Here is a 27,156-nt window from a genome sequence, read left to right as displayed (position 1 = left end):
AAACAGGCACCAGCATGGGCAGCGCAGCGCACATCCCATGCCATCCAATTCGTCCCTAGGTCTACTTCCAGAGCCGGCTAAGATATTCGCCGTCTCCAAAACCGCCCCGAGGCCCAAGCAGGAAGGAAGGTAAGTGGAAGGTAAGCAATCGGACAAATTCGAGGGACCTTTGGAAGCTTAACGTGTCGACCTACAAGGGCTGTCGCGTCCCTGGAGACAGCATGCGTCACCCTCATTCGTACGTCTGGTCAAACTGCTGCCTTTTTTCAACTGCGTCTGATCCTCTCGCAGCAAAGTGTCAGCACCATAGTTTGTTTCAATTGACTTCATCTCACCGTGTCGATACCATCGCGTTGTATTTCGTCCCCCAATTGTGAATACCATCTACATTCCAAATCCACCACCTTTCGCGGTGTCCACCCATTCTCTCCAACATGCGCGTGGCAAAGGAATTCACCCCCGAGGTGCTCCTGAGCGCACCCCGCCGCGGCGCCGCCGTCCCGAGCCCGGACGGCAAGCTCATCCTCTACACCCAATCCACCCACAGCTTCGACGACAACAAGACCCTCAAGGAGGTCCGCCTCATGCACGTTGAGTCCGGCGCCTCCGATCAGCTCACCGACGACGACAAGGTACACGACGCCCTGTGGCTGCCTGGCACACCGAGCGACATCGTCTACTTAAAATCCGGCGACAAGGGCACCACCCAGATCTGGATCGCCAACGGCGCCGAGCCGGCCAAGGAGCATTACGTCGCTGCAGAGTATGATGCGCCCATCACCGCGCTCAAGGTCAAGGCGCTGGGTGATGGGAGTGTCGGCTTCGTCGTTGCTGGGCTGGTAGGGCCCGACGGGTCTCCGTTCAATGACAAGACCGAGGAGAAGAGGTCCACGGGGCGAATCTTTGACGATTACCACATGAGGCGTGTAAGTTGGGAGGAATGGGATTTGGCGAGCGTAAGACGGTGACAAGTTTCGTGATTAACAAACCTCGTGTTAGTGGAACGAACTGATCAAACCTCACAAATACGCCCTCTGGTACTCAACTCTCGTCAACGCGCACGGCAAATGGGGCGTCGCAGGCGAGCTCCAAAACGCCATCAAGGGAAGCCGTCTCGAGGCGCCGTCGGGCATGTACGACGTCAGCGACCCGACGGACGCATTCGACGTCAGTGAGAAAGGCATCACCTTCATCGCGGAGGACACCGGGCTGAAGCCAGAGGACGCGGGCGCCTCCCACGTCTACTACGTCCCGCTCACGTCGTTCTCGGCCGCCGCGAGTGCCAAGCCCAGGCCGCTTGTCATGGGCATATCGGAGGCCAATGCGTATTACTCCAACGTGAGGTTCTCGCCCGACGGCTCCAAGATTGCATTTTTGCACGAGCCGCTCGACAACCCCGCGGACGCGAGGTTGTACATGGGCCACACGGCGTCCTTTGGCGCTTACGATGTGCACAAGATGATCTTTGGCAAAGGGCCGAGTTTGCCGCCCAAGGGGTTCGAGTTCGCGGGCAGCTCTGATGCCATCTTTTTGCAGACGGAAGACTGCGGACGGGTGAAGCTGTCGCACGTGGAGCTCCGTCACGATGCAGAGGCGACGACGCTGACGTCGAGCGGCGTCGTCTCGGCTTTCTACCCTCTCAAGGAGGGCAGCTATGACAAGGTCCTGGTGACGAGCAATAGTTTCCTTGACAGCAGTCTGTGGCAGATTATCGACGTCTCGTTGAACACGGCGCCAAAGACTGTGTCGTCGGCTACGAAACACGGCGCAAAGTACGGGTTGTCTCACAGCATGGTCTCTGAGTTTTGGTACGAGGGCGAAGGCGACAACATTGTGCACTCCTTCATCATCAAGCCGGCAAATTTTGACAAGACCAAGAAGTACCCTTGGATTCTCTTACCTCACGGTGGGCCGGAATCGTCTTGGACGGATTCATGGTCGACAAGGGTTAGCCAGTCCCCTCTTTCGTCTCGTATACTCACCCTCAACTAACACCTGGACTTAGTGGAACATGGCCCTTTGGGCCCAACAAGGCTACGTCCTCATCGCGCCAAACATAGCAGGCAGCACAGGCTACGGCGTCGACTTCACAGCCCGCATCTACCGCTCCTGGGGCGGCGCTCCCTTCCAAGACCTCGTCCGCCTCATGGACCACCTGCAACAAGTCCCCTACCTCGACCAGGGCCGCGCCGTCGTCGCGGGCGCCTCGTACGGCGGCTACATGATCTCCTGGATGAACGGGCACGACCTGATCCGCCGCTTCGCCTGCTCCATCTGGCACGACGGGATTTTCAGTCTGCCTGTGTTCATGCTGCAGAGCGACGTCGTCGACGGCGGGCCCGATTTCGGGGGGCCGCCCTTTTTGTGGAATAATGCCGAGGAAATGGAGCGGTGGAACCCGGCGCGGCCGGAGCTGTTGCGGAATTGGAGGCACGCGCCGCCGACGTTGATCATTCACAGCGAGAAGGATTACAGGTGTCCTATCACGGAGGGGATTGCTGCGTACAATACGCTCATGTGCCAGGGCGTCAAGACGAGGTTCTTGACGTTTGATGATGAGTGTCATTGGGTGCTGAACCCCGAGAACTCAATGGTTTGGCACAAGACTGTTTTTGACTGGATGGCGAGGTTTACCGGGGAGCGCAGGGTTTGAAGGGGGTGTTTGTGAAATGGGAGTGCAGCTTATATACGATGAAGATATCGGGTGAGAGGCAGTCAGCAACAATGAATAGAACAAAGTGACAAAGTACCAAGATATCAGATGAGATGGCTTTTCTCATTCAAATATCTTCATCCATAACTTGGACTCTTCGACCTTGAAGTTGTAAGTGCAGTTGGTGATCGGGCACATATACCCCCGAGACCCCCAACCAAGCCATCGGGACTTCAAATCGCCGCATCAGAGGTCAAAAGTGGATCTTACGGGGGACTTTAAACCTCCGTCTCTTCCACCAATTAACCGGACATTCCAGCAGTACTACGGTAGCCCGTTCATTAACTCGGCCCCGGACGGTGCTACCCCGAGCTCAGTCGCGACGCCGTAACCCAATCGGCTGACTTCAAGCTCCTCAAAATGTGGGGGGTTTTGCCTGCGTGCCCCCCGGATGGCGACCCCGATTGCCCCGGTCTTCAGCCGGGCTCGTGTAAGAGGGAACATCGTAGCTTTGCGAGTTTTGTGTATAAGAGTGCGCAACATCACGTCGTTCCCCCTTTTAATTTCATAGTATCTCAGTGATCTTTGCAGGCGTAGTATATCAAACTGAAAGGGTTTACTCCATCTTACATGGTAGAAACCTTTGAATTCCAACATCCAAGATGACATCCCTCATCTGGTATGAGCTCAGCAAAGGCTGGACGTTCAAACAGCAAGATGACGCCTCGGAGGAGGCATGGCTCCCTGTGCCTAGTATTCCCAGCCAAGTCCACGTCGCTCTGCTGGCAAACAAGAAGTAAATCCGCCCCCTCGCCTCGTACACTTACAGCCAGAAACAAGACGAACCTGACATCCAAACACAGAATCCCAGACCCCTTCCTGGACATGAACGAACTCGCCGTCCAATGGGTCGCAGAAAAAGCCTGGATCTACCGCCTCGCCTTCCCAACACCGCCAGACTTCACCACACCCGCAGCAGAAGCAGAAGCAGAGGTGCCAGGCACCACGGTAGTAACAGACCTCGTCTTCGAAGGCCTGGACACCTTCGCAACCGTCAACCTAAATGGCACGCAAATCCTCACCTCGGACAACATGTTCCTCTCCCACCGCGTAAACGTCACGCAGCACCTCAAGACAGACGGTGACCGCGCCAACCTCTTGGAAATCGTCTTCGACTCGGCTCTCCTCCGCGGGAGACAGCTCGTCGAGGACCACGCGCACGAGCACCGTTTCATCGCCCGGCAGACGGAGCAGGGCCGGATCCCCGTCCGGAAAGCGCAGTATCACTGGGGCTGGGACTGGGGTCCAATCCTCGTTACCGCAGGAATCTGGAAGCCTGTGTACTTGGAGCGGTATATTGCGAGGATCGATGATGTTTGGGTCAAGAGCGAGGTGAGTCCGGATCTGGGGAGCGTGTCGGGGCAGGTTATTGTCAAGACCCAGGGGTCCGGCGCGGATGAGGTCGCGGTGGTGTTCAGCCTCGGAGACGAGGTTGTTTTGGAGAAGCGTATGGTCGTTGCGGAGGACGGGACGGCAAAGGCAGACTTTCAGCTTGAGCAGCCGAAGCTGTGGTATCCCCTCAACAACGGCCCGCAGACGCTCTACACAATCACGACGACCCTCCACCACGCCTCAGACGTCTCAAATCAAGGGCAACCGCTAGCAGCACACACCCAAAGAACAGGCTTCCGCCGCGCGCAACTCATCCAAGAACCCGACGCCCTCGGCAGATCCTTCTACTTCCGCATCAACAACACCGACGTCTTCGCCGGCGGCTCCTGCTGGATCCCGGCAGACAGCTTCCACGCGACCATCCCGCCCTCGCGGTACCGCGCCTGGGCCGCGCAGCTCGTCGCCTCGAACCAGAACATGTTGAGGATATGGGGCGGCGGCGTCTACGAGTCTTCGGTATTGATGGAGGCGTGCGACGAGCTGGGTGTGCTAGTCTGGCACGATTTCTGCTTCGCGTGCGGGAGTTACCCGACGTACCCTAGTTTCCTGGCCAGCGTCGAGGCGGAGGCGCGGCAGAATTTGGCGAGGTTGAGGCGCCATCCTAGTATCGTGATTTGGGCGGGGAATAACGAGGACTATCAGGTGCAGGAGAGGTACAAGCTCGAGTACCGGTTCGAGGAGGATAAGGACCCGGAGTCGTGGTTGAGGTCCGGGTTTCCGGCGAGGTATTTGTACGAGTATTTGTTGCCCAAGATTGTGGAGGAGGAGAGCCCGCATGCGGTGTATCATCCGAGTAGTCCGTGGGGTGATGGGAAGCCTACGGCTGATCCGACGGTTGGAGATATCCATCAGTGGAATAGTAAGTCTTTTCTTTTCTTACCCCTTTTTCGTGGAACAACTCAGATCGAAATGACCAACACAACCGAACCAGTCTGGCACGGCGCAATGAACAAATACCAAGAATCCCACCTCTTGACCGGCCGCTTCGTCTCCGAGTTCGGCATGGAAGGCTACCCGCACCTGACCACCACCACCGCAATGCTCACCTCGACCGCCCAGCGCCGCCCGGGCTCCATGGCTCTCGACTTCCGCAACAAAGCCTACGACCACGAGCGGCGGATGATGACGTACATTGTCGAGAACTTCCGCGTCCGCTACGACCTCGAATGGTTCACATACCTCACACAGCTGATGCAGGCCGAGACCATGACTTTCGCGTACAAGGCCTGGCGACGGGATTGGGGTACGTCCGGAAAGAGGAGGTGCGGCGGCGCGCTGGTGTGGCAGCTGAATGATTGCTGGCCGACGGTGAGCTGGGCGATTGTGGATTACTGGCTTGTGAGGAAGCCTGCTTTTTATGCGATTGGGAGGGCGTTGAGGGGGGTTGATGTCGGGGTTGGGAGGAGGGTTGACGAGTGGACGAAGTGTCATGCTGATCCGACGCTCGCGGCGAGGGGCACGGAGTTTGACGTGTGGATTGCGAGTGCGAAGACTGATGCTGTTGCTGGGGAGCTTGTGGTGAGGTTCATCTCTATTGAGACGGGTGAGGAGATTAGAGACAGGATTGAGAAGAAGGTTGTTGCGGAGGGGAACGCCACAACGGAGCTTATTGAGAAGCATAAGATTGAGGCCTTGAGGGAGAAGTTGGGGGATGCGAGTGTACCATTTCATCCAGAAGAGAATGACCCGTTTGTCATCCATGCGACGCTGTTTGTTGATGGGAAGGCTGTGGCGGAGGATACGGCGTGGCCACAGCCGTTGAAGTATATCGACTTTTCGGACCGCAGGGTGCGTGTGGAGGTGAGGGATGGGAAGCTGGTTGTCTCTGCAGAGAGGCCGGTCAAGGGGTTTATTATTCAGGAAGAGCGCTGGATGAAGCTGAGTGATAATGGGTTCGATGTGGTGCCGGGTGAGGAAAGGGTCGTGTGTGTAGAGGGTTACGATGTGCAGAAGTTGCGGTGGACGTATTTGGGCGTACCCGAGGCGTCTTTGGGGCTGTCTGCATAGACACTGGCATAGTTACGATAGTTCAAGATGATAACTGAATGAAAGGAGTATGGAAGAGGGGAATTGATTCAAATTTGGTCATTTTGTCATGTCTCATTACGGGCGTACAATTACAGCTACTCAAGACAGCCTGAATGAATTATCAATCTTCCCGAAAGCGCCATCAGTTAGATGATGTCTCCTCCGAATCCTCCACCAAACCCTCCCCCGAACCCACCAGAGCCTCCAAAGGGGTTTCCGCGTCCCCCGCCGTGTCTTGGCATACCACCGGGACCCAGGGGGTCCCATCTAGCACCCGGCGGCGCTTGGGGATCGTAGCCGCCACCTCCCTGGGCACCCGGCCCTCCGAAAAGGGGGTCATCAAATGTCGGGTGCATTCCGCCGCCGCCTCCAGGTCGGGGGAGACCGCCGCCACCGATGAAAGATGCTCTCAGCGGGTCATTGGGACCAAGACCAGGGGGGTTGAGGTCGTCGTGGCCAATATTGTAGGGTGATCGACCGGGGACCCCCAGTGGGCGAGGGGGTCTATTGATTTCATACTCGTCTTCAAATCCGGGCGGTGGGAAGTCTCCGGCAGGAATGGGTCGTCTGGGAGGCTGGGCGAGAGGATCATTGACCGGGTATGGGCGCGCGGGATCAGGCAGGTCACCGGGTGCTGGCCGTCCAGGACGACCGGCCTGGGCACGGCCTTCTCTCTGTGCGTTCTCGGCTGCGTCCCTGTCGTCGGGAGACTCTTCATAGCCTTCAACTTGCAACTTGGGAATGAGCTTTTGGATAATCTCCGTCTTGAATTGATCAATCAGCTTGGTGACGGCAGACTCTGATGCGAAAGCTTCCTTGAGCTTCTCGACTAGGTCGCTCCTGTCTTCGGAGCCGTCCTCGGTGAGTGTGATGCGCAAAGGCAGCTTTGCGTTATTGATGACGTCCTTTGTCGTGATTTCAAATCTGTGGATGACATCGTGGCCGACGGCGAGCCCGCTGATCTCGACTTTGCCGCCAACTTTGCTAATTCGAATAATGGACGTCATGGACGACTGCTTGTGGGCGTAGACAAAGCGGAGAGAGCCATAGCCGGCGTTCCATGATGCTGGTAGACGCGGGGCGAGGCTTTGGACTTCTTCTTCTGCGGTGGGTGTTAACTGGGGTCCTGGAGCACGGTTATCAAGGACAGTAGCCATACCTATCCTCTTCTCCTCGTCAAACCCCAGAAGACGGAACTTGAGGGACGCCATGCAGGCATGCGTGAGGAGGGCAGGGAGCTCATAACCGCTGCTAATGTCCGAGGTGGTGTCGCCTTTGGAGTGGGTAGGCAGGGCTTCTGCCATTTGTTGCAGTACAGACTGCGAGGTGAGTGGGTTCGCCATGGCGGGGATGTGCTGAGGAGGGGTAGATTCCTGAGTTTTTCGTTTGTGTGTTTGTAAATGGTGAGATTCGAAAAGAAGTCTGCAAGAATCTTCAACGCTTATGTAGACCGTGAATGGGGCTTAGACGGTGTTGGGCTTCGTTGTTTGATGTTGGGTTGGGCTTCACAGACGGATGCTGAGCGATGGACAAAGTGTAGAAACGTCCTGGGGACAGGAGGGAGCTAAGCCAAAGCTTTGGGTCGCAGCTGGGGGTTGGAGGGGTTCGCAGAGTGGCGTCAGAGACTCGCTGCCTTCAGCCCTACAAGTGGACCAGCCCCGCATCGTCACAACCAATCGCCGGCGGCCTCCTTGCTGCCTAGACAAGCCAGGCAATATCACGTGCATTACTAAGTCATGTGACATGGCGTGGAGGTCGCATCGTTCCCCGTCGCGTTCCGTCCATCACCGCCGCGACTCTTGTCTTTCCCTGCGCTCCACCGAAACCCATACCTTCGTATGTACGAGACTGAGCTCTTATCTCGATCCATCATCGAAGAAATATTCGTCTAGCGGGAAAGTGTGATCCTGCTTAATCGATTCATCAGAAGCCATGTCTTCCAGTTCTGGGCTACCAGACTCGGCTTCTGCACCACCAGTGGCTATCCCACGGCCGCAGGCAAACACTATCCTAACTTCGTTTACAACATTCCTCACACTCACGATACATACGATACTGTACTACAGGCGCCTTTACCCACAACAGACCTTTCTCATGACCAAAGCCCACAACCTGCCAGTACCCCAGTCCCGCCATCCAGCCCTCTGCGAATGGATCAACTCGGCACTGGCTGCGATACAGGACCAGCTTGCACTTGGCACCGTCTCAAAAGTCTGTGTTGTTATTCATGCTGCAGAGACAATGGCTGTCGTCGAGAGATGGGTCTTTGACGTCACCAACTTCCCGGTCTGGGCTACGGGCAAGGGCAAGGAGAAGCTCGGCCAGGCACAGAGGTTCCAGCGACGTGAGGAAGACGACGATGACGGCTCGGTGAACTGGGTTGATGTGAACGAGGCGTACAGAGGAGCCCTCAGACGTCTAGCCTATGCTGCCGAGATGAAGGGGCCATTGCCAGAGGGATGTACCTTTACCATGGCCGTGGAACTACGAGACGAAGCGCCCGCGCCGATAGGGGTAGGCATCACATCTCCTAACTCCTCGCCAGCTTCATGTGTTCTGACATTCGGTACAGCACCCTCAACCTTGGATTCCTTCTGAACCCGCGCTTCAGCCCGCCTCAAAGATGAACCCGGTACCAGGCCCAAGCATCGGAGGGGCCTCTACCACACCACTTCGCTCCGTCGAAGCTGGACCACTCTTCTTCGAGTGTTGGATCGAAGAAAGCAGGCCTCCAACTTCACCACCTTCTACTCAAGATTCTTACTTTTCATGAAGATATGACCACTTCGCTTTCTTCCCCGATGCCGTGCTTAGTGAAAGTCAACGTCGATGCGGTAACACTGGACCAACGATGTCAAGTTTGCCGCCCTCTCTTGAAGTAACAAGGGCCGCCAAAACTCGCAACACGACTCTGCTGCCAAGTTCAGCGAATGACAGTTCAGACCATGTTTGAAGACATCGAAAGCCCCTCAGACTTGACAGTCACAGACTCCAACGCTTGCGGAAGAGGTAGACTTGGCCACCCGGGAGCTATTACGCTGTCGACTTGTCAACTCAGCGTACAGCCCCTTACAGACTACCTCCTGACAGTTAGGGCAAGGGAGGTGAAAGGTCTTCCAATAGTCACAGGCGTGACGCCTTGTTGCTAGTAGAAGGGCCTGCGAGCTGAACACTTGCTCGATCGCGCATTAAGCCTTGAGCGTCGGGCTCTCGCCGACACGAACGTGCAAGAAGCCGCAAGGAGTAATGCATTGCGGTGGAATTGCGACAGAAGAACTACATGTCCAATAACCACAGAATGCGGCCACGGGGCATGTGTGGAGAGTCGCTGGTCCTTATCTGGCCGTGGTTTGCGTTGGGCGTATCACGTCTTCTCCCCTGTCAATGTCGCAAGGTTGCCGGCAACGCCCCTCTGGATTTCGGCACAAATAGCCGGCGCTACTTTGACTGACGGACAGTCTCCGACTGAAAGCCACGAAGGACTCTCGAATGAGCTAAATTCCATACAATACAGATCTGAGGTGTAATCCTCGAACCATTTACGGATAGCATGCAACGTCGTGAATCGTAGTCAATCCCCTTCAGTCCGAGGTCGTCGGCATGCTCCACCAGCACACCACACCACGCGGAGCACGTCTTCGCCTCTGACTTTGATATCATCATGGAGGATTCGCGGCTCTTTGCCGCAGGAAATTCTTGATGGCTCGTATAAGTACATCGGCAAGTGATAGTCAGATTTCATCCTCGACGCGAAGTGGGATTTGCTTTCGTAGACTCTGCTTCTAAAAAGACATGAAGGTTTTGCAGCTTGTCATTCGACTGCAAGAGAACCAATATGGGCGTTCCAGAGCAAACTCCAATCCCAGTCGCGGCTCAGCTGCCACCGGCCCCGCAAAGACGCATCAACTCTGGATCCGAAGGTGTTCTTACTCCGATCGCGAGCAATCCAAAGGATGATATTGATCCCAAAGACGAGAGGGCTTTCGTAGGTTTCCGGTATGATATAAATATTCAGCGCCGTTACTAAACTGGTGCACAGCTTTGGCGCCTGGACTTGTTCTTCCTGACAATTGGTTTCTTGGGTTACATGTTTAAGTGAGTGTGAACTGAGCTGCCGCCAAGTAGACTGAAAGCTAACACCCTTTGATAGATACATTGATCAGACGAATATCGTATGAGATCTGTTTTCATGCCGTCTGGTAACTGAAAGTACTGACCCGACGTGTTATAGAGCAATGCATATGTGTCAGGAATGAAGGAGGACCTCAATCTTCTGGGGAATGAGCTCAACTATTTTACTACATTCTTCAAGTGAGCTAATGATTTCCACTCTATATCATAGAGGCGTTCTAACAAATATGTTGTGTGCAGCATCGGGTACATGATTATGCTGTATCCCTCATGCATCATCATATCCCACTTTGGCCCCTCGAAATGGCTGCCAGCATGTGAAGTCAGTTTTTACAGAGGCCCCTCAAGTAGCGGCTTACTAACTGACATCACAGCTCATCTGGGGCATCCTCACCTGCTGCCTCTCACTTGTCACCAGCGCGAAACAGGTACAACGTCACAATCCCGAACCACCACCACTAAGTCTCATCTCTGACTTCTAACCAGGTCTACGGCCTTCGTTTCCTTATTGGTTTCTTTGAGGGCACAGCTTGGCCAGGCTACTTTACCCTCATCAGCCAGTGGTACATGCCCCACGAGGTCGCCCTACGCATGAGTCTGTACAACATTGCTCAGCCGGCCGGGGCGATGCTTTCGGGCGCGATGCAAGGGGCGCTTTCAACAAATTTTGAGGGTCTACATGGACGTTCTGGCTGGCGCTGGGCATTCATCATCAATGTAAGTCACAGCGGAAATCTTGTAGCTGGTACTCAGTTCTACTGGTCTGACCTCTTTCTAGGGTGTTTGTACCATAGCCGTAGCTCTCGCTGCGTTCTTCATTCTTCCCGGCTACGTGAGTACTTTCGAGCCCCTAATTGGATTCTCATGAGGTACCGAAAACAGTATTGCTAACCGATGAAAAAGCCCGAACGCCCAAATCCCCTGGCAAAGTTCTACTTGAAGCCGAAGCATATTGAGATTGCCCTCGCCCGTGCTCGCAGGGTCGGTCGCAAGCCACAAATTGGCATCACGATCAAGTCTTTCGTGCGATGTTTCAGCTTCTGGCAACTTTGGGCATTTGCTAGTGAGTGCTGGATTGAAATAATCTCGAGTACCTATACTGACAATGTGCACCACAGTCGCGTGGCCCATTGGCGGTAATTTTACGCCAGCCAGTTACTTCAACTTGTGGCTCAAGTCTTTGAAGAACGCAGATGGATCGGTCAAATAGTAAGTACTCGCCTTGCTCTTTGAACTAAAAGATCGTGCTGATCGTTCCTCCAGCTCTGTTGCCATGCTCAACTACTTGCCCATCATCGGCCAAGCCGTCCAACTCGTGGCAGAGCTGCTCTTCAGTGGCCTCAGCGACTACTTTGGAGTTCGACTGCCATTCTTGCTTCTGCATTCGGTAATTGTCTTGAATCTTTAGATTTCATCCTGCTTGGCTAATATCACGCAGGTCATCAACATCACTTCACAGATCATCCTCATCATAAGACCCAGTAATCAACAAGCCTACATGGCCGGCTGGTACATGAACTACATCGGAGCGTAAGTCAAACCTGAACCAAGGCCCCATGATTACCACTCTAAATATCTTAAGTGTCTCCACGATGCTGCTATGCTCCTGGGCATCAGCCCACCTCCAAGGCGAGCCCGAGGTGCGCACCGTCCTCTTCGCCAGCGGAACTGTCCTCGCCTACATCATGAGCGCCTTCATCCCCATCGCCGCGTTCCCGGCATCCGAGGCCCCACACTGGCGCATCGGCGCCAAGCTGTATCTTGCCTTTGCATTGGTTTCGGCCGTCATTTTTGTTGGGATTCACTTTGCTTTCAAGTGGGAGGAGAAGAAGAAGGCGAAGGAGGCGGTCAAGGAAGAGTCGACTGGCGAGCCGGATAATGCGCATTCGGGTGTCAAGTCTGTGGACATTGGGGAGAATGACAGTGCTGTTGCTGGCAACGAGGGTTTTGGGAAGTTCCAAGACAAGCCTTGATTGCCGAGGAGTACAGGAGCCGGAGTGTAGCTCAGAAATGATGAGGGACTTTTGATGCTCGGTCTACTGAAGTTAGAAGCTAGCACTCAAATGGCCGAAAACAAAATAGGGGGACAGATTCTCCTCTGTACCGAAAACTTCCCATAAGAGCACCCAGGTACATCCCATTCAACGTCGCAGTATTGGGGTGATATAGTACACGAGAACCTCCCTGGCACCAGTCCTATCCCTTGTTGCTGACATTCCTTCAACCTCTCTACTGTCTAGAGTATTATTGTGATTGAACTATATCCAGAAAGAATCTTCAAGTTCCATAGTTCCATTTCAGCTTCATGCAAAGCAGTTCAGACTACTTTCCCCCTTAACCCCCGGCCATTCGACTCTAAACGGCACAAAGACATTCATCTCTCTGCTTCGGCGTAAGGGGAAAGATCCTTTGTCGCGGTGAAGACAACATGTTCCTTCCACTTTACTCTCAGCGTTGAAACGGGTCTCCCAGACACTCAGTTCTCAAGACCAAGTTCCTTAGATCTCATAGGACGAAGACTTATATACAGTACTTTGGCTCTCCAGTGCATTCATTCTCCCACAGGCTGCAACTCGTATTTATACCTAAAATCAGAAGTGAAGGGCAACCCGCCGGATTTGAAATAGAAAGATTGAGGTCTTAAGGCCGGGTGCCATGGCTTAACTTTTATGATCCAGACTTGTATTGTCTACTCAGTCGTTTCAATGACCGCCCTAAGACCTTGACCTTACATCCATAGAGGACTTTCTCCAAATATTGATAGTTTCAGGACTGCAATAGCCCGAAATGCTACAACACGGGCTCGCCGCTATACCAAATCGATTCCTGCGCCCATCAATATGTTGCATGACGGTACTTTTGTGTTAAGGATGCCACTCATACGATGTGTTGGGTACAAATACTTGCGTCTTTGGGCAGACACGTCTAGTAGTATCTTATCGAAGAACGCTGTGGATCATCGCCGTCCACGAAAATGGACGCAAAGGTCTCAGGTATCATCGTCCGTAAGTTGGCTTAGTCACAGTAATCGCAAAACATTTCCAGATGCCTGACTCTTGATAATAGTCGGGCGCAGCCAACCGCAGTAAAATGCCTGAATACTTACGAATTCTCGATCAAATTCTTCATGGCCTTCACGAGCCTTTGAGGTCTCAGCACCTAAAAGAATTTCGAAGAGGCGACGTTTTTGTCCGGGAATCGGGAGGCCCTAGCCGTCTTCGGTCCAAGATACCGGAAGTTATCAACCCTGAAATCCTTGCCATGCTGCAGGGTGAGAGAATCAGTCTGGAATCTCTCCTTCGGGTGAAAAAGTACGAATGTCCAACCGACGGCCCTTGCCCTTGGGCAGTGTATCTTCATGTCATCTGCAACTAGAATGGTACTGCCGGTATATATGCTGGCCAGTCGCAGCTTCTCGAAAGACGCATCAGAGAGCACACAAGAGAGCGAATTCGCTTCCAGCAGAGACTAAAAGCCGAGCGAAACATCGGAGACCATAAAAAGCTGCCCTCAAGCCATGTGGCCTTTTGGGTTCTGAGGAGAACACACAATGCCTGGCTCAAGTTTGCACAGCTGCCAAGACAGCCCGCCACCGAGACTGAAAAAGATCGACAACAGCTACTCTTGACCATTTTCGAAGAGTACGCCGCCCTCATCTTCCGGACACTGCCGCCGAGCGAGCAAGCTTTGAGGCTGCCTCCAGATTGTGAAGTCCAGCCTCATTCGTGGGCCGGGCTCAACATCTGTGACCCCCTGAACCAGCTGATAAACGGTCCGAGGTCGTACGCGAAGAGCTCCAAAAATAGCAAAATGGGGAGACTTGGACTCCAACTCTATGAAGAGTTCTGGAGGCATGTGGACATCTCGAAAGGCGATTTAGAGACTATTCCCATCGTCTGCGGGGAGTGCAGGAATGCATCGACTGGTCTGCTAGACGAGGAGCCCCTGTTTGAAGTGCCATCAGGCGCTTACCTAGCCATGTCGAAGCACTGCAGCAAATGCAGCCGAAGGCACATTCATGTGCCAAGGGATCAGTCCCGCCCCTGAAAGACCTTCGATTCCGCCAAGAGGACGTATCTCAGATCAAAAAGTCAGCTTCCAGCCGACGTAGTCGATCTCACATTGATGACATTCTACGAACTTGTGCTGTGGATTCAGTCGCACGGAATTCAGGCTATGCCCTCGGAGAGAAAATGCAACCTCCTAGCGCGAGCCGAAGACATTCGGAGGAGCCTGTTGGGCGCTCAAGACGCAAAACGGACACTGAGCTCTGGAAATGAAGAAAACAAGACGGCTGGTTCTGAGCGTGATCACAAAGTTGTACTGCCACAATGGATGCTCAAGGGATCTTGGCGGCAATGAGAAACTAGCGAGATATCGCACGAGTTAGATGATAGACTTGACAATACATTCACCGAGTGGTCTTCGTCTGCAAAGACCAAGAAACATCAGCCAGTCAGCCTGTGGCGGTTATATCATTGCCCCTCCATCTCGAATTACCGGACATCTGGAATTATCTATCAGCCTTGATCACTTGGATCCTATCGCCCCATCTTGTCCACGGCTCAGTTGAAAGCCGGCTTGTTATCTGCGGGACAAATTCAAGAACACAGACATTGATTTCTTCAAGCTGTCTTTAATCTACAAATTATGAAAGCAGTTGCTTCACTTCCCGTCGTTCTTGTGCCGCGACCGGGGTGAAAAGTAGTCAATCTCACTCTCTGGAATAACCTCTATGATCCTCGAATGATCCCGCCCCCGACCCTCAAAGTACTCCCTAAGATCATATTGCCGCGAAGGCCTGCCGCGAAAATGCTCCCATCGACTACTTCCCGCCTGTGGCTGATGGTTCGGACGACGCTGATGTTTCCCAATAGTAGCGGCGTCGCTCTTTGGGTGACTGTGTCTATGCTCGCTGATTACCGAATTACTGCGTCTCGGCACATCCATCCCCCGTCTCGTCGCCTGATTGCCCCTGTTGCTGCCGGTGCTCGTAGAGGAGGAAGAACTCGAGCTTCTTTCGTTGTGTTTCTTGGATCGATCGTGATGTGGCGTCCTCACAGGGACGGGTACAGGAGCTCTCCTGACCGGAGCAGGACTTCGTCTCATCGGAATCGGACTCCGCCTCACAGGCCCAGATCCCCAACTCATACGCCTCCTGGCTCCTCCACCGCCGCCACCCCCTCCACCAGGAGGCCGTCGCGGAGGCCGGACGTCAACAATCTGCGCTGGCCCATCACCCTGGAAGATCTGCTTCACCATCATGCGCGTATAGGTCACCTCCCTTTCCGTCCGCCTCGCCATGATCCGCATGACCTCGTCCCCGAGCTTCTTCACATCATCCTTGATCTGCCACCAAATAAACCGGTGCGCAAAGTCGCACTTGTAAATAGCACTCCAGTCCGCGAAACTATTTTGCTCCCCGTGCTTCTCGAAATCGGCCCGGACCTTCTCGTCGAGATCCGCCTCGCCCCACGACGCACCGTTGTGGATGGCCTCGGCGCGGTACCCGCTCGCGATGAGGAACGGCCGCTCGAGCTCTTTGAAGGTGCGCCAGAGGTCGCGGAGGGTGAGGTAGTGGAGGGGCAGCGTCTGCTCCGCGTAGGATAGTGCTGAGCGGGCTTCGTGGCTGGCGTCTCTGTCGCTCAGGTTGAAGATGCGCTGGCGCAGCTTCGTTTTTGTGCGGATCTCTCGAGACTGGTGCCGGAGGGCTTGTCGTTCTTCGCAGAGTTGTTGTCTGAGGTTTCCTAGTGAATCTCGTATTTCGTTTGGGGCAGATCTTATCGTGGCAACGAAGTTGGCGTAAAGGGCTATCAAGTTGAGAGTGGTGAGGGCGAAGGAGAGAATGCCCGTCACGAAAGATACCCAGTTCAGTGAGTTTGGGACTTCGGCCGCCATCTGGGGCTATCGATGGCTTCCATGCAAGGTCATAATGATGCTGGGTCACATTTCTGCAAAGTTCACCCAACGGGCTGTACTCGAATCTTAAAGTAGATGAGGAAGCGTGAAGCTGGGTTGCGTGTAAGTCTTCATGTGGTTGCTAGTGTCTCTCATCAGCGCTACTTTAATATTAGCCCGAACCAGTTTAGATGGCGACATAGCGTTGCCAGTTGTCCAAGGATCGCGAGCTATCCATCAACTAAAAGTCAGGATTTAACCCGTTGATTCGTTTGTAGGGCTCAACCCATGAGAAGGAGACTGCATGAACTGCATCCCTCTCATAAGGCCGGCGCGTTATGTCCAGTCGCCACGACCCAACCTCACCACAACAGATCAGCGCAACACCTTCGACAGCAAAGCAAGGGTGTGCTTGCAATAAAGTCACAAGCCAATGCACCGGCTGATACGGGTATGAACCTGTTATCCATAGCCAATGTGACTGACGTACAATTTTGGACGTCCAGCGCTGGAAGCACAAGGTGTCGTGCCGGGGAGTAGGAACTAGAGAGATTCTTCAGACTATTCACGCGGCAGATGACCCCATAGTGTTGAGTCTGCCCTACAATATTCCAGAGAGTTTGAATCTGCAGCATTGGTGATAAACCAAATGCGAAGGCGATGTAACGGGTGCTGCTCTTTCTTGCTGTTGTTGGTTACAGAGCCACATTGGTGGAATCGAGGTATGGTTCTCCAGCTAAGTCGTTCCCAGGCAAATTAAGTTCCGTCCATCTAAGGATTGGTGCACTTCGATGGGTTGATCAGATTCTTGTCTTGTTTTACATTGAAACAAATACTGGCAAAGAGAGTTATGATCTTAATGCACCTTAGGTCAACTTGTGTTTCTCCGAGGGAACGAAGGTGTAGGTAGTCAAAGAAAGGAGCTGCAAGAAGGTCGTCCCCCACCTCGGACAAGGGTGAGCTACAGCACTCTTATCGATAAGCGCTGACGTCCATCCCGCCGTGGGGTAAGGACTCACCGGCGCAATCCAAAAATTTCCCGACCTCAAACCACACATCTCGGGCGAACAAGAGTCACGAATTGACCTTGTCCAATTCACACCAACACCACAACAATGACCGCCCCGACAGCAACAATGGAGCCCGAGATCGACGAATCCTTCGACCCAGACCCTGTCGTCGCCTCCTACGACGTCTTCTTCAACCCCTCCCTCCCGCAGGGACGCAAGCTCTGGGTCCTCCAGCAGCCCAACCGCACCGACCCGCGCACCACCGCCCCGACCGAGATGCGCCTCAAGGGCCGCTCCGGCATGGTCGAGGTCGACGTGCCCCTCGACTACACTCAATCCTACGACAAGGAAAAGGGCATGAAGTGGGGCCGCCAGCTGAAAGCCAGTCTCGAGTCCAAGAACGGCGGCACACACGGCCTGTCTGGCGGCTTCGGTGTCGGCGCGCCGCCGCCTAGACAGAAGAGACGCGGCGACGTCGATTTGGAGGATGACTTGTACCTCGAGTGGCCCGAGGCGGTGCGCCAGGACAAGGTCCTCCGCACGCAGACGCTCGGCGGTCAATGTCCCGACCATAAGGAGGTTCAGTACATGATTGGCGTCTTCCAAGGAAGTGAGTCTCGCTTCCCTTTTCCATGTTCTTCCAGTCTACTAACCACAACTGCCCCTATTCAGAGGACCTCCACCTCACCCCCGTGACGAACCTCGTCCACCTCCGCCCCCAACTCCACCACGTCGACGCCGTAGCCCAACAAGAGCGCAACGCCTCCGCCGCAGCGGCCAAGGAATCCGCCGCGGCAGCAGGCGGGCCCGGGGGAGCAGGCGGCGCGAGCCCGCAATCGGCCGCCGCGCGCGCGATCCACATGACCATCAAGACGACCCAGGACGGCGCCACCGCAAAGAGCGAAACCATGGCCGACCGCCTCCGCTCCGTCCAGATGGAGAACTGGCGCAAGCTAAAGTACACGGACGAGGACAACGAGGCGGCCTGGGAGATTTACCAGGAGAGTCTCATCATGCGCGCTCCCGGAGAGAAGCCTGCGCCCATAGCCGACGAAGAGGACGAGGAAAAGAAGAAGAAGGCCGCCATTGACGGGGCCGAGGAGGAGAAGCCCGTGGTGGATCTGGCTGACAAGGTTGCGAGGTTGGAGACCAAATGGGGCGACGACGAGCTATTGGAGGCTGTCAGCGGTATCAAGAAGCCAAAGGTCCCGACCAAGGCGGAAATGGAAGCTGAGGCGGCAGCTGTGGCCGCTGCTCAAGAGCAGGCGCGCAAGGTGAAGCCCAAGGCACGGGGTGCTGTGGCCGCACGGCGTGGAGGCAAAGCAAGAGCTGCGCCTGCGCCTGCGCAAGCATCCTCAAGCATGGATCTCACATAAGGGACAGTCAGTCTACTCGACAGAGGATTCGATTTGCATAGCTCAGGCGTTACGGTGTTATAGAGAGGTCACTCAGAGAAGATGAGACTTTGCTTAAACTTCAAATGCAGATTTTCTTTTGCTCTAACTAGCAAGACTGGTCTCGACCCACCCCTGATACTCATATGGCGGCGCCATCTCATAGAGTCGTGTGCGTATTCTACACAAGATATGTTTGTGCATATTGCCACGGGACAAGCCATCGTCGCATGTTGAAGCCTCCATCAAACTGCAGTCCCAGTACTACAGCTCAGCAGCGACCCCAAAGCCCTCAAAAAATCACGGGCCATGCGTCATAAGACCCTTTATATCCCAAACATCCCAACGCGTTTCTTCAGTCAATTGTAATGCGCTCCAACCGCGAATGGCGCAATGAACGCCGCGATTGCACGTTCTCTTCCACTAATACATCCCCTTACTGAAGCAATTCGACATCCAAACCAATGGAGTGCATGAAGAGGTTGACAGTGGCCAACCGAGTAGTTGCCATGGCGCCCGGGAGCGTCTTTGCGTGCGCGACGGTGTCGAGGACGCGGTCCTTGACAGCAAGGACCAGGCGTTGCTGCTGCTCAGGGTTGGCACTGACACCAACCGCAGCGAGGAGCTGCCAAACCACAACGTCTTCTCCCGTGTTGACGCTGCCTGGGAAGATGTGATGGAGGGTGGGCTCAAGCTTGTTGAAGAACATGTTGAAGGTTTGTTCCCTGCGAGATTGTTAGTAACTGTGAGTGCTGACTAGATGTTGCTTGACTTACCACTCAGCCCACAGCTGAGGGCTACCTCCGCCACCTTGCTTCAGAAGCTCGGCTCGGCTCAGAATGAGAGTCAGCATTGAGCATCCAACCCGAGTCTTGGCAATGAGATCAATGTTCAACTTGGTGCTAATAAGACCAAGAACGCCCGTCACAATGTCCAACTCCGTCTCGTTGAAGTAAGCGAACAGGCTCGGCATGACGGCTGCCGAGAAAAGCTCAATGCTCTCACGCATAGCAGCATTGAGGCTGACTTCGCCGACGGTGGTCTGAGCTCCATAAACCACATCAAGCTGGTCCAGGTGGATAATGATCATGGTCAAAATCGTGGTGCGCTGTTCGAAGCTGATGTGGCGGAAGACGCGGGGAATGGCCTTCTTGCCCTTGGGGAAGGACAGGAATGCAATGAAGGGGTGGAGGGTGGTAGCGCCAATAGGCTCATGAACCTTGAGATCATTCCAGAGCTGGGCATTGTAGGCTTGAGCCGTCTCCAACCACTCTTGGTGCTTAGCATGAAACTCTTCGTCGTTTCCATTTGTGGGAGGAGGGGGAATGAAGCGGGCGTGGTCTTCCATCTTCATGATGGTGTTGTAGACCTTCTCAATGTTTCGCAGGATAGCCTTGCGATCCAGACTGTTCGACTCGCCATGGCGCTTGCCGTTACCAGGACGGTTGGCATCTCCACTGCTGTCAGTTCGCTTGATGTTCAGGAGGGGCTTGGGCGTCTTTGCATTGCTGAAGGAAATCTTTCCGAGACTACCAGCGATGACCAGCTGGGGATTCTTGGGCTTATTCTTGGCAGCCTCGACAGCACGTTGAACTTGCTGCTCCATTCGCTGAACGTGGTTTTCTGCCGCCCGTCCCTGTCTTCTCATGTTGCCCTGGCGGCTGCCGGTTTGGAAGAGGTAGGTTTGGGCAAAGTTGTTCAACGGCTGGTTGGGGTTCTGACGCTGGCCGCCACGGATTTGGCTAAGGACCTGGTAGTAGAAATCCTCAGTTAACGAATCATCGTTGGTGTTGTCAATAGGGTTGCCAGTGGCCGAGACCAGTTGCTGCAGCTGGATGCGGGTAACGAAATTCTTGTCTTGTGGTGTCATAAGGCCATTATCCTTGGACAAGAGCCAAATCTTGTGATTGCGCTTAGCACGTTTGGTTTCTTGATCAAGGTAAGCGGCCTTCTCGTCCTCTGACAGGTGCGCAAGATGCTGTTGCTGTTGCTGCTGCTGCTGATTGGCGGATGGAACACGTCCCATGGAACCCTGCGAACGGTGTCCTTGGTGGCCGTGGGCCTGGTGATGAGCTTGAGGGCCATGAGCGCCAAGCCGTGCGGCATCACCTGAGAGTCTGTTCGGGTTCTGAAGAATCTGAGTCGGCTGCGAAGGCGGGGCTTGGGAGTGAGGAGGCTGAGCAAGCGGGCTGGGAGTTCCTTGAACAGGCGGAGTCGGCTTGGAGGTAATAGACTGAGGTCTCTGCAGAATCTGTACGGGATGTCCATGACCAGGATGCTGTTGAGGCTGGCCACCACGCTGTTGATGATGTTCAACACCATGGAAGGACTGCTGTTGGGCAGGCTCTGGCCGTCCGTAGCCGTACTCAGGCCCTGGGTAGCCCTGAGGAGGCGGCGCAGATTCCGAGAAAGCTGGCTGAGGGGTTCGTTGGGTGGCTTGCTCTCGCATTGCCTTCTCCACCTCTTCCAGACTCATGACCTTCCTGCTGGCGGACGGGACAGCCTGCGGCTTCGGGGAAGGCTCGGGGATAGCGGTCTTCTTGGAAGGCATGCCCCAAAGCGACGCGTCGACGTGCAGGTCGGGAATGGGTTCCGCATCCTTGTACTTCTCATAGCCAGTGCGAACAGGTCTGGGGGCCTGCTGGCTCTGGGGGTAGTAGTATTGCTGCGGATGTTGGGCTTGCTGATAATGCTGCTGAACGGGCGCAGGAGCGGGGGCAGGCTTTGCGGCAGGAACTTGGCGGCTGTAGCGAACCTGCTCCTCTTCGATGGCGTCAGACACCTTTGCCGTTTGGCCAAAGAAGTCGAAGTCCTTTCCGACAGGGGCATTCGAGATGGTAGTCGGACCACCACCTCCGAATGTGTCGTCGTTGAAAGCATCGCCGCTCTCCTCGAGTTGGTCGCCTAGCCCATCATACGTATCGTCGAATTCGACAGCGTCGTCGTCCTCGGCATCGCCGCGCGAAAGGCCGGCGAAAGGATCGTGAGTCTGAGAGAAGCCTGGTGCCGCCGTGTTATGGCCAGCAGGGCGTGTAGGGTCGAAGCCGAAAAAAGACATGTTGAACAACTAGTCCGTCTTCGTTTCAAATAAGAGAAATAGCTGTATACTAGGTCGTGGTCAGCATCGGAGTTGGGTCTCTGACGAAGTGAGGCAAATAGATGCTGAGGAAGAGATGTTGGAGATAGTAAGGCAGGGTGAGAGAAGGGAGAAGAAGGCCAAGGACTGAGATGGGCCTGAGAAGCTCAAGAAGGGAAAGAGTGAGTGGTCCCTCCCGCTTCATAGTATCATCGTAGCTAAAGTGGTGTGGCAAGGAAGCTGCCCGGCACCTCTCTCGCCTTGATGAGTTCAGGCAGTGGCCGTAGCTGCCGCTGTAGAGACTGTAGGGGCAGAAATCATGACAAGAGGTCTCCAGTAATTCTCAATCAAGATTGAAAAGACAAGAGAGTTTGTGCGACTTACCACTAAGAGAACGAGAGATCTGTGGATTTAGGTGTAGCAGCTCGCAAAACTATCATGATGTCGTCAAAGACAAATACCAAAACTGAGAGCAAAGCGACAAGGCATAAACAGGGGTGCTTTGGCCGGGTCTGCTCAGTGAATTGATATCCAGAGACAAGGTATTCACCAGAGCACAAGGTTGAACACAATGCGCCAGGTGAGATTCGGAGCGTGAAAGGAAGCAAAAAGAGTCGCGTCGCTGAGGTTGGGTTGCGATGGCCAAAGTGGTGATGCACCATTCGCATCCGTGGGGAGGAATTGAGGCTCGAGAGCCTTGGGACCCCACTACATGGCCCACTCCGAGCCAATGAGCGAGCTTGGACAGCTTAGCTGGAAGGACTGAAGTCACGTGAACGGTTAGTCATACGCCGGCTGCTTGGGGGATGGCCTGGAGATAGCCCCTCTCGTCATCGTGGCCTGTATTTGCTCGCCGAATGTGGATAGAGGGGTCCTGGCCAGGGATCTGGATGAGTGACACCCATCATCAAGTGCACCCTGCTTTCTAGGTGATGCAATCACAATTGTCCGGGCCGTTCTTATTCTGTGGTCTGTCTGGATTTGTCCAAATGTGTAGGAAGCTTAAACTTGGGAGGATCATAGTCCGCCGCACACTGATGTCTGCTGTCAATATCTCTTGAATTAACCTGAAAACTGAGTATATCTCCAGCCTTGTCTAAGATGCTGCTCTGAGGCATCCTGTGAACAGTATTCATCTGTTTTATACTGACTATTCACCTGGCTTCACTCATGATGATGTCCACATCTTGATATTGTATTGTAGATAAAATTGAGCTGGATTCATCGCGACAACCGAGAGGTCAGTGTTTATAAATTGCTTGCATTGTAAGGCTATCTTCAATATCCCGTGAGCAAATCGGATAGCTCAATCCAGTCGGCAATCTATCTTTATGTTGTCTGGTGTCCGAAAAACATTTACTAAGTTTTAGTGACAGAGCAGGAGCTCATAGCATGATTTTTAGTACTTCACTTGTGAAGCACGGAGGCTCACGACAATAACCAACTATCACTGAACGCCTCAACTGTTGCATCGACTCATCTTGATACCTAGCTCTGCTGTTAGTCGACTCCCTTGACTCAGCCATCAAACATCGATCAGAAGTCGGTGGGTTACGGACAATTCCGAGCTCTCTTCTCACAGTTGAGCGCATCGATGAGCGATACCGGTCAGAGTCAGTTGGAACGTAGGGTTCTTGTGACGCCAGACAGGAATCTACTGCCCAGCCAGGCTCATCTGGGCGGCAAGCCTACCAAGCAAGCACAAGGAAGCCACATTTTGACAGGTTCATCCCGTTTGGTGACCCCGAATGTACTCGACTAGAGTAGACGGTCGAACATGGTGGCTGGCTGTCTCTCCAGAATGCTCCATGTACCAAATAAGGCACCTGGTTACAGATTTGATGCTGCGGGCATAAAAGCACGACCAGCAAAGCGCTCTGTGCCCTGCATTGTGGTGTTCTGATCTTCCGGACAGTCCGCTGTCAACGATGCATCATGTACCCTTCGGGATGATTGTACATCTCTTGAAGATGATCAGGCAGTCGCATGAACTGGTTTGGTTGAATGTTTCCGTATGCAAGAGCAAAGCCGAACGCGAGCACACGCTGACAACTGAATACCCATGGTATTGCTACGTCGTTGTTTGCAGACGAAAGAGTCGGTTGCAGCATTTGAGCTGAGCTCTCGGCACGAGCTTTTGGGGGCAAAAGGCACGGCGATCTTTGCTGCACGGCACCGGGCGGGATACGAGCGGCAAGCAGCTAAAGGGCACGGAAGCCACACGAGCCTAACAACAGAGCCAATTTGGCGTTATCGAAATGTGTTCCATTGATTCGATGCTGAAAAAGTCGCCAAGAGCCGGGTGAGAATTCCACGATCCGACACTATTGAGGATGAGGTACTTTTCTCCCGGACTCCCGCAAGAATCGCGACTCGCACGGTATTAGTAGGCCCATCGTTGTGTGGAATCTTCAGATAAAATAAAACATGTCCAGACATAGAACTCAGCGTATCTGCACAATTGACTAATATACACGAGGCAACTAGATCTGCCAGGGGCAATCAAAATGGAAATGTGTACATGTCCATCGCAGAAGAAAGCACAGGGGGTTGAGAAGCTCTGGAACGCAGGGCAGAAGGGATGACAGTGAGTTTCAGACATGATGATTGTCTTTTCTGGGGTATCAACCATGTGTGTAAGCAGTACCTGCTCTAGACCATACGTGGTAGCGTATCTAAGTCTACCATTGCTGGATGGCAGGGTTAAGTTGGATGACACGGAGAGATTTCCCGCCCATTGGGTCCCGTCGCTCAGCCAGTGTCAAATGGGGTTCCAACTTTCAGCACCAGCTTCCAAATGGAAGAGAAAGCTCACCCTCTGACCCCTGGTCTACGGACCTGACTCCCAGGGCTGACGGCAGGCCGCTGCAGCAGATTCCGACAGTGGCCACGTTCCCTGTCCCCGATCGTATGGAGACAGGATGCCCAAGAGCTGGGAACGGGTACGCGGCAGCCCTCTGCACCGAAGAGAGGTACGTGGAGGATACTTAGTTGTCAAAAGCATGCCATGCCCAGAATGCATGTCTCGTGTACTTTGTATCGTCTGCATCCGCGATTCTGTGGCGATACCTATTCGACCTCTCCCTGCTATCGTCCATATGTTGCTCTGCATCAGCATTTTGAAAAATGCCCAGAAAGAGCCATGTCGACTTTCGCACCTAATTATACATCCTCGTTTCTGCATGGGGTCTGTAAGAAAAAGATATGAGTGAATGCAGCTGTTGAGTTCAGGTCTGCTTCCATCAATCTCAGTCGCGAGAAGTGGGAGATACCTCGAGCTGGAAGCAGAAGTAGAGATTCATACAAAGTTCCGCGTAAAGATACTTCTATGTGCCCCCTGGCTGCTCTTTTTGAGTTGCAAACCTCCTGGGAGCAGGCCAGTTGTCGCCCCACCCCCTTTATTCCACCTCGCGGTACTTCCTGCTAGCGCTCCCTTTTCTCGGGGTGGACGCACCGCGTACGCTGCATTCGTACCTCCTAACCCTGTGAGATTCCTTCAGGTCCCCCAAATCCAGTGGGATGCGTGGCTGCTAGCGCGCTCCTGGTACTCCAGCTCCTCTGAACATTTTCCTGAAGCCATCCTTTTCTCTCAGGCGGTCGACTCGTACGAATACGTATCCCTTCCTGTGCACCTCTTTTCTATTTTTTCCCTCTCCTTCCCAGTCGCCCTTGTTCATCTCTGGGGAAGAACGGGATTTCTCTTATTCTTCCATTCTGCTTCATCCTTTTTCAACCGACCCAGGCTTCCATCCAAGGCCTGAATACACCGGTCAAGATGGCGACAGGCTCAGCACGCTATGTGCGATACATTCTCTTCGCCTTCTTCGTAAGTTGATCCCCAGCTACCATTCTGCGCGAGCGCAGTCAGCTCTGATCCCTAGACGCGCGGCACAATACCTTTCGCATCTCGACGACATTTCCGTCATGCACACGTCAAAGAAACTTCATGACCCCGTGCTTACATCTACCTTCTCGCGCAGGGTCTCGCCGTTTTCTACTTCATTTCCCACTCTAGCTACGAGGGCGTAAGGCTTCAGGATGGCTCTTTCAGCAAACCCGGTGGTGCTTCAGCCGGCGGCCAGCAGCAGCAACAAGGCGAGAACAAAGAGGGCGAGAAGCCCAAGCAGCCCGCTCATTCCGAAACCAAGAGCCCCAAGGTCGGCGAGGCATACAACCCCAAGGACTGGCCCATGGCCATGACCCCGAACGAGCCTGGTTGGGATGAGCTCTCTGGCATTGCAGACGGCCCGCGCATGAATGCCACCTTCGTCACCCTCGCCCGTAATTCCGATATCTGGGACATTGCCCGCTCCATCCGTCAGGTTGAGGACCGATTCAACCGCCGCTACAACTACGACTGGGTCTTCCTGAATGACAAGCCTTTCGATGCCACCTTCAAGAAGGTCACCACCTCCCTTGTTTCCGGCAAGACTCACTACGGCGAAATCCCCAAGGAACACTGGTCTTTCCCTGAGCACATTGACCAGGAGAAGGCCCGCAAGGTTCGCGAGGACATGGCCCAGCGCAAGATCATCTACGGCGACTCTGTGAGCTACCGCCACATGTGCCGTTTCGAGTCTGGTTTCTTCTTCCGCCAGCCGGCCATGATGAACTACGATTATTACTGGCGTGTTGAGCCCTCCATTGAGCTCTTCTGCGATATCCACTACGATCCATTCCGCTTCATGAAGGAGAACAACAAGAAGTACAGCTTCGTTCTGAGCTTGTACGAGTACGTCGAGACCATCCCCACTCTCTGGGACAGCACCAAGAAGTTCATCAAGAACCACCCCGAGCACATTGCCGAGGGCAACTCCATGGGCTTCCTCAGTGACGACGGTGGTGACTCTTACAACCACTGCCATTTCGTAAGTTGGCCGACGAAGAGAACTTCGCCAGTGACATTACTGACTGAGACTAGTGGTCCAACTTTGAAGTTGGTGACCTCAACTGGCTCCGCTCAAAGGCCTACATCGACTACTTCGAGTCCCTCGACCAGGATGGTGGTTTCTTCTACGAGCGTTGGGGTGACGCGCCTGTGCACTCCATCGCCGCCGGTCTCATGCTGCCGAAGGACCAGATTCACTTCTTCAACGATATCGCCTACTACCACGTTCCCTTCACCCACTGCCCCACTGGCGAGAAGGTTCGTCTCGACAGACGCTGCCACTGCAACCCCAAGGACAACTTTGACTGGAAGGGCTACTCTTGTAAGTTGGCTGTGATCATGACCTCTTCGCAAACACCACTAACAATGAATCAGGCACGAGCCGCTACTTCGAGATCAACGGTTTGGACAAGCCTGAGGGTTACGAGAACCAGCAGGACTAGAGCAAATCGGGGGCGTGATAAAAGAGTGGCATGTAACAACAAATTCCAGAATTGGCCTTGGGAAGGCCGCCAATTGAGTTTACCTGCATCGATGAGAGGCACTGGTCAGGCACATGGGTACCAACTGTGGAGTGGCGTAAATGGTTCTGTAAGACTTGGACACGTTTTTTGCTGTGTAGATAT

The 27,156-nt window shown here is 54.1% G+C and overlaps 10 protein-coding genes across 10 annotated transcripts; 7 read left to right on the top strand and 3 right to left on the bottom strand.

The window, feature by feature from the left end:
* Positions 1-434: 434 nt before the first annotated feature.
* On the top strand, positions 435-2,653 carry CTAM01_07915 (prolyl oligopeptidase; the record flags this gene model as incomplete). Its single annotated transcript, XM_060523936.1, has 3 exons — positions 435-926; positions 1,000-1,947; positions 2,006-2,653. 3 exons carry the CDS (start codon positions 435-437, stop codon positions 2,651-2,653), a joined length of 2,088 nt encoding a protein of 695 aa, XP_060381391.1.
* Positions 2,654-3,315: 662 nt separating this feature from the next.
* Positions 3,316-6,112, top strand: CTAM01_07914 (glycosyl hydrolase family 2; the record flags this gene model as incomplete). Its single annotated transcript, XM_060523935.1, has 3 exons — positions 3,316-3,449; positions 3,517-4,964; positions 5,037-6,112. The coding sequence occupies 3 exons, from the start codon at positions 3,316-3,318 to the stop codon at positions 6,110-6,112; spliced, it is 2,658 nt and encodes an 885-aa protein (XP_060381390.1).
* A 167-nt stretch (positions 6,113-6,279) lies between these two features.
* On the bottom strand, positions 6,280-7,476 carry CTAM01_07913 (PI31 proteasome regulator; the record flags this gene model as incomplete). The annotated part of the gene is made up of 1 exon (XM_060523934.1): positions 6,280-7,476. The coding sequence occupies one exon, from the start codon at positions 7,474-7,476 to the stop codon at positions 6,280-6,282; it is 1,197 nt and encodes a 398-aa protein (XP_060381389.1).
* Positions 7,477-8,065: 589 nt separating this feature from the next.
* CTAM01_07912 (HORMA domain-containing protein) lies at positions 8,066-8,906 on the top strand (the record flags this gene model as incomplete). The annotated part of the gene is made up of 2 exons (XM_060523933.1): positions 8,066-8,647; positions 8,706-8,906. 2 exons carry the CDS (start codon positions 8,066-8,068, stop codon positions 8,904-8,906), a joined length of 783 nt encoding a protein of 260 aa, XP_060381388.1.
* Positions 8,907-9,968: 1,062 nt separating this feature from the next.
* On the top strand, positions 9,969-12,237 carry CTAM01_07911 (major facilitator superfamily transporter; the record flags this gene model as incomplete). Its single annotated transcript, XM_060523932.1, has 13 exons — positions 9,969-10,118; positions 10,173-10,228; positions 10,284-10,305; positions 10,365-10,444; positions 10,505-10,586; positions 10,639-10,692; positions 10,751-10,981; positions 11,043-11,096; positions 11,168-11,327; positions 11,383-11,473; positions 11,528-11,651; positions 11,703-11,794; positions 11,847-12,237. 13 exons carry the CDS (start codon positions 9,969-9,971, stop codon positions 12,235-12,237), a joined length of 1,587 nt encoding a protein of 528 aa, XP_060381387.1.
* A 1,001-nt stretch (positions 12,238-13,238) lies between these two features.
* Positions 13,239-14,311, top strand: CTAM01_07910 (uncharacterized protein; the record flags this gene model as incomplete). The annotated part of the gene is made up of 2 exons (XM_060523931.1): positions 13,239-13,269; positions 13,758-14,311. 2 exons carry the CDS (start codon positions 13,239-13,241, stop codon positions 14,309-14,311), a joined length of 585 nt encoding a protein of 194 aa, XP_060381386.1.
* A 618-nt stretch (positions 14,312-14,929) lies between these two features.
* Positions 14,930-16,162, bottom strand: CTAM01_07909 (uncharacterized protein; the record flags this gene model as incomplete). Its single annotated transcript, XM_060523930.1, has 1 exon — positions 14,930-16,162. The coding sequence occupies one exon, from the start codon at positions 16,160-16,162 to the stop codon at positions 14,930-14,932; it is 1,233 nt and encodes a 410-aa protein (XP_060381385.1).
* A 1,115-nt stretch (positions 16,163-17,277) lies between these two features.
* On the top strand, positions 17,278-18,548 carry CTAM01_07908 (DNA-directed RNA polymerase III complex subunit Rpc37; the record flags this gene model as incomplete). The annotated part of the gene is made up of 2 exons (XM_060523929.1): positions 17,278-17,782; positions 17,845-18,548. The coding sequence occupies 2 exons, from the start codon at positions 17,278-17,280 to the stop codon at positions 18,546-18,548; spliced, it is 1,209 nt and encodes a 402-aa protein (XP_060381384.1).
* A 454-nt stretch (positions 18,549-19,002) lies between these two features.
* On the bottom strand, positions 19,003-21,624 carry CTAM01_07907 (topoisomerase II-associated protein PAT1; the record flags this gene model as incomplete). Its single annotated transcript, XM_060523928.1, has 2 exons — positions 19,003-19,291; positions 19,343-21,624. 2 exons carry the CDS (start codon positions 21,622-21,624, stop codon positions 19,003-19,005), a joined length of 2,571 nt encoding a protein of 856 aa, XP_060381383.1.
* A 3,793-nt stretch (positions 21,625-25,417) lies between these two features.
* Positions 25,418-26,973, top strand: CTAM01_07906 (glycolipid 2-alpha-mannosyltransferase; the record flags this gene model as incomplete). Its single annotated transcript, XM_060523927.1, has 4 exons — positions 25,418-25,468; positions 25,623-26,510; positions 26,564-26,852; positions 26,906-26,973. 4 exons carry the CDS (start codon positions 25,418-25,420, stop codon positions 26,971-26,973), a joined length of 1,296 nt encoding a protein of 431 aa, XP_060381382.1.
* Between the last annotated feature and the right edge of the window lie 183 nt (positions 26,974-27,156).

Source organism: Colletotrichum tamarilloi (genome assembly GCF_030869305.1).
Source record: "Colletotrichum tamarilloi strain Tom-12 chromosome Unknown Scaffold_26.1, whole genome shotgun sequence".
NCBI lineage: Eukaryota > Fungi > Ascomycota > Sordariomycetes > Glomerellales > Glomerellaceae > Colletotrichum > Colletotrichum tamarilloi.
This window is presented reverse-complemented; position numbering and strand designations above follow the sequence as displayed.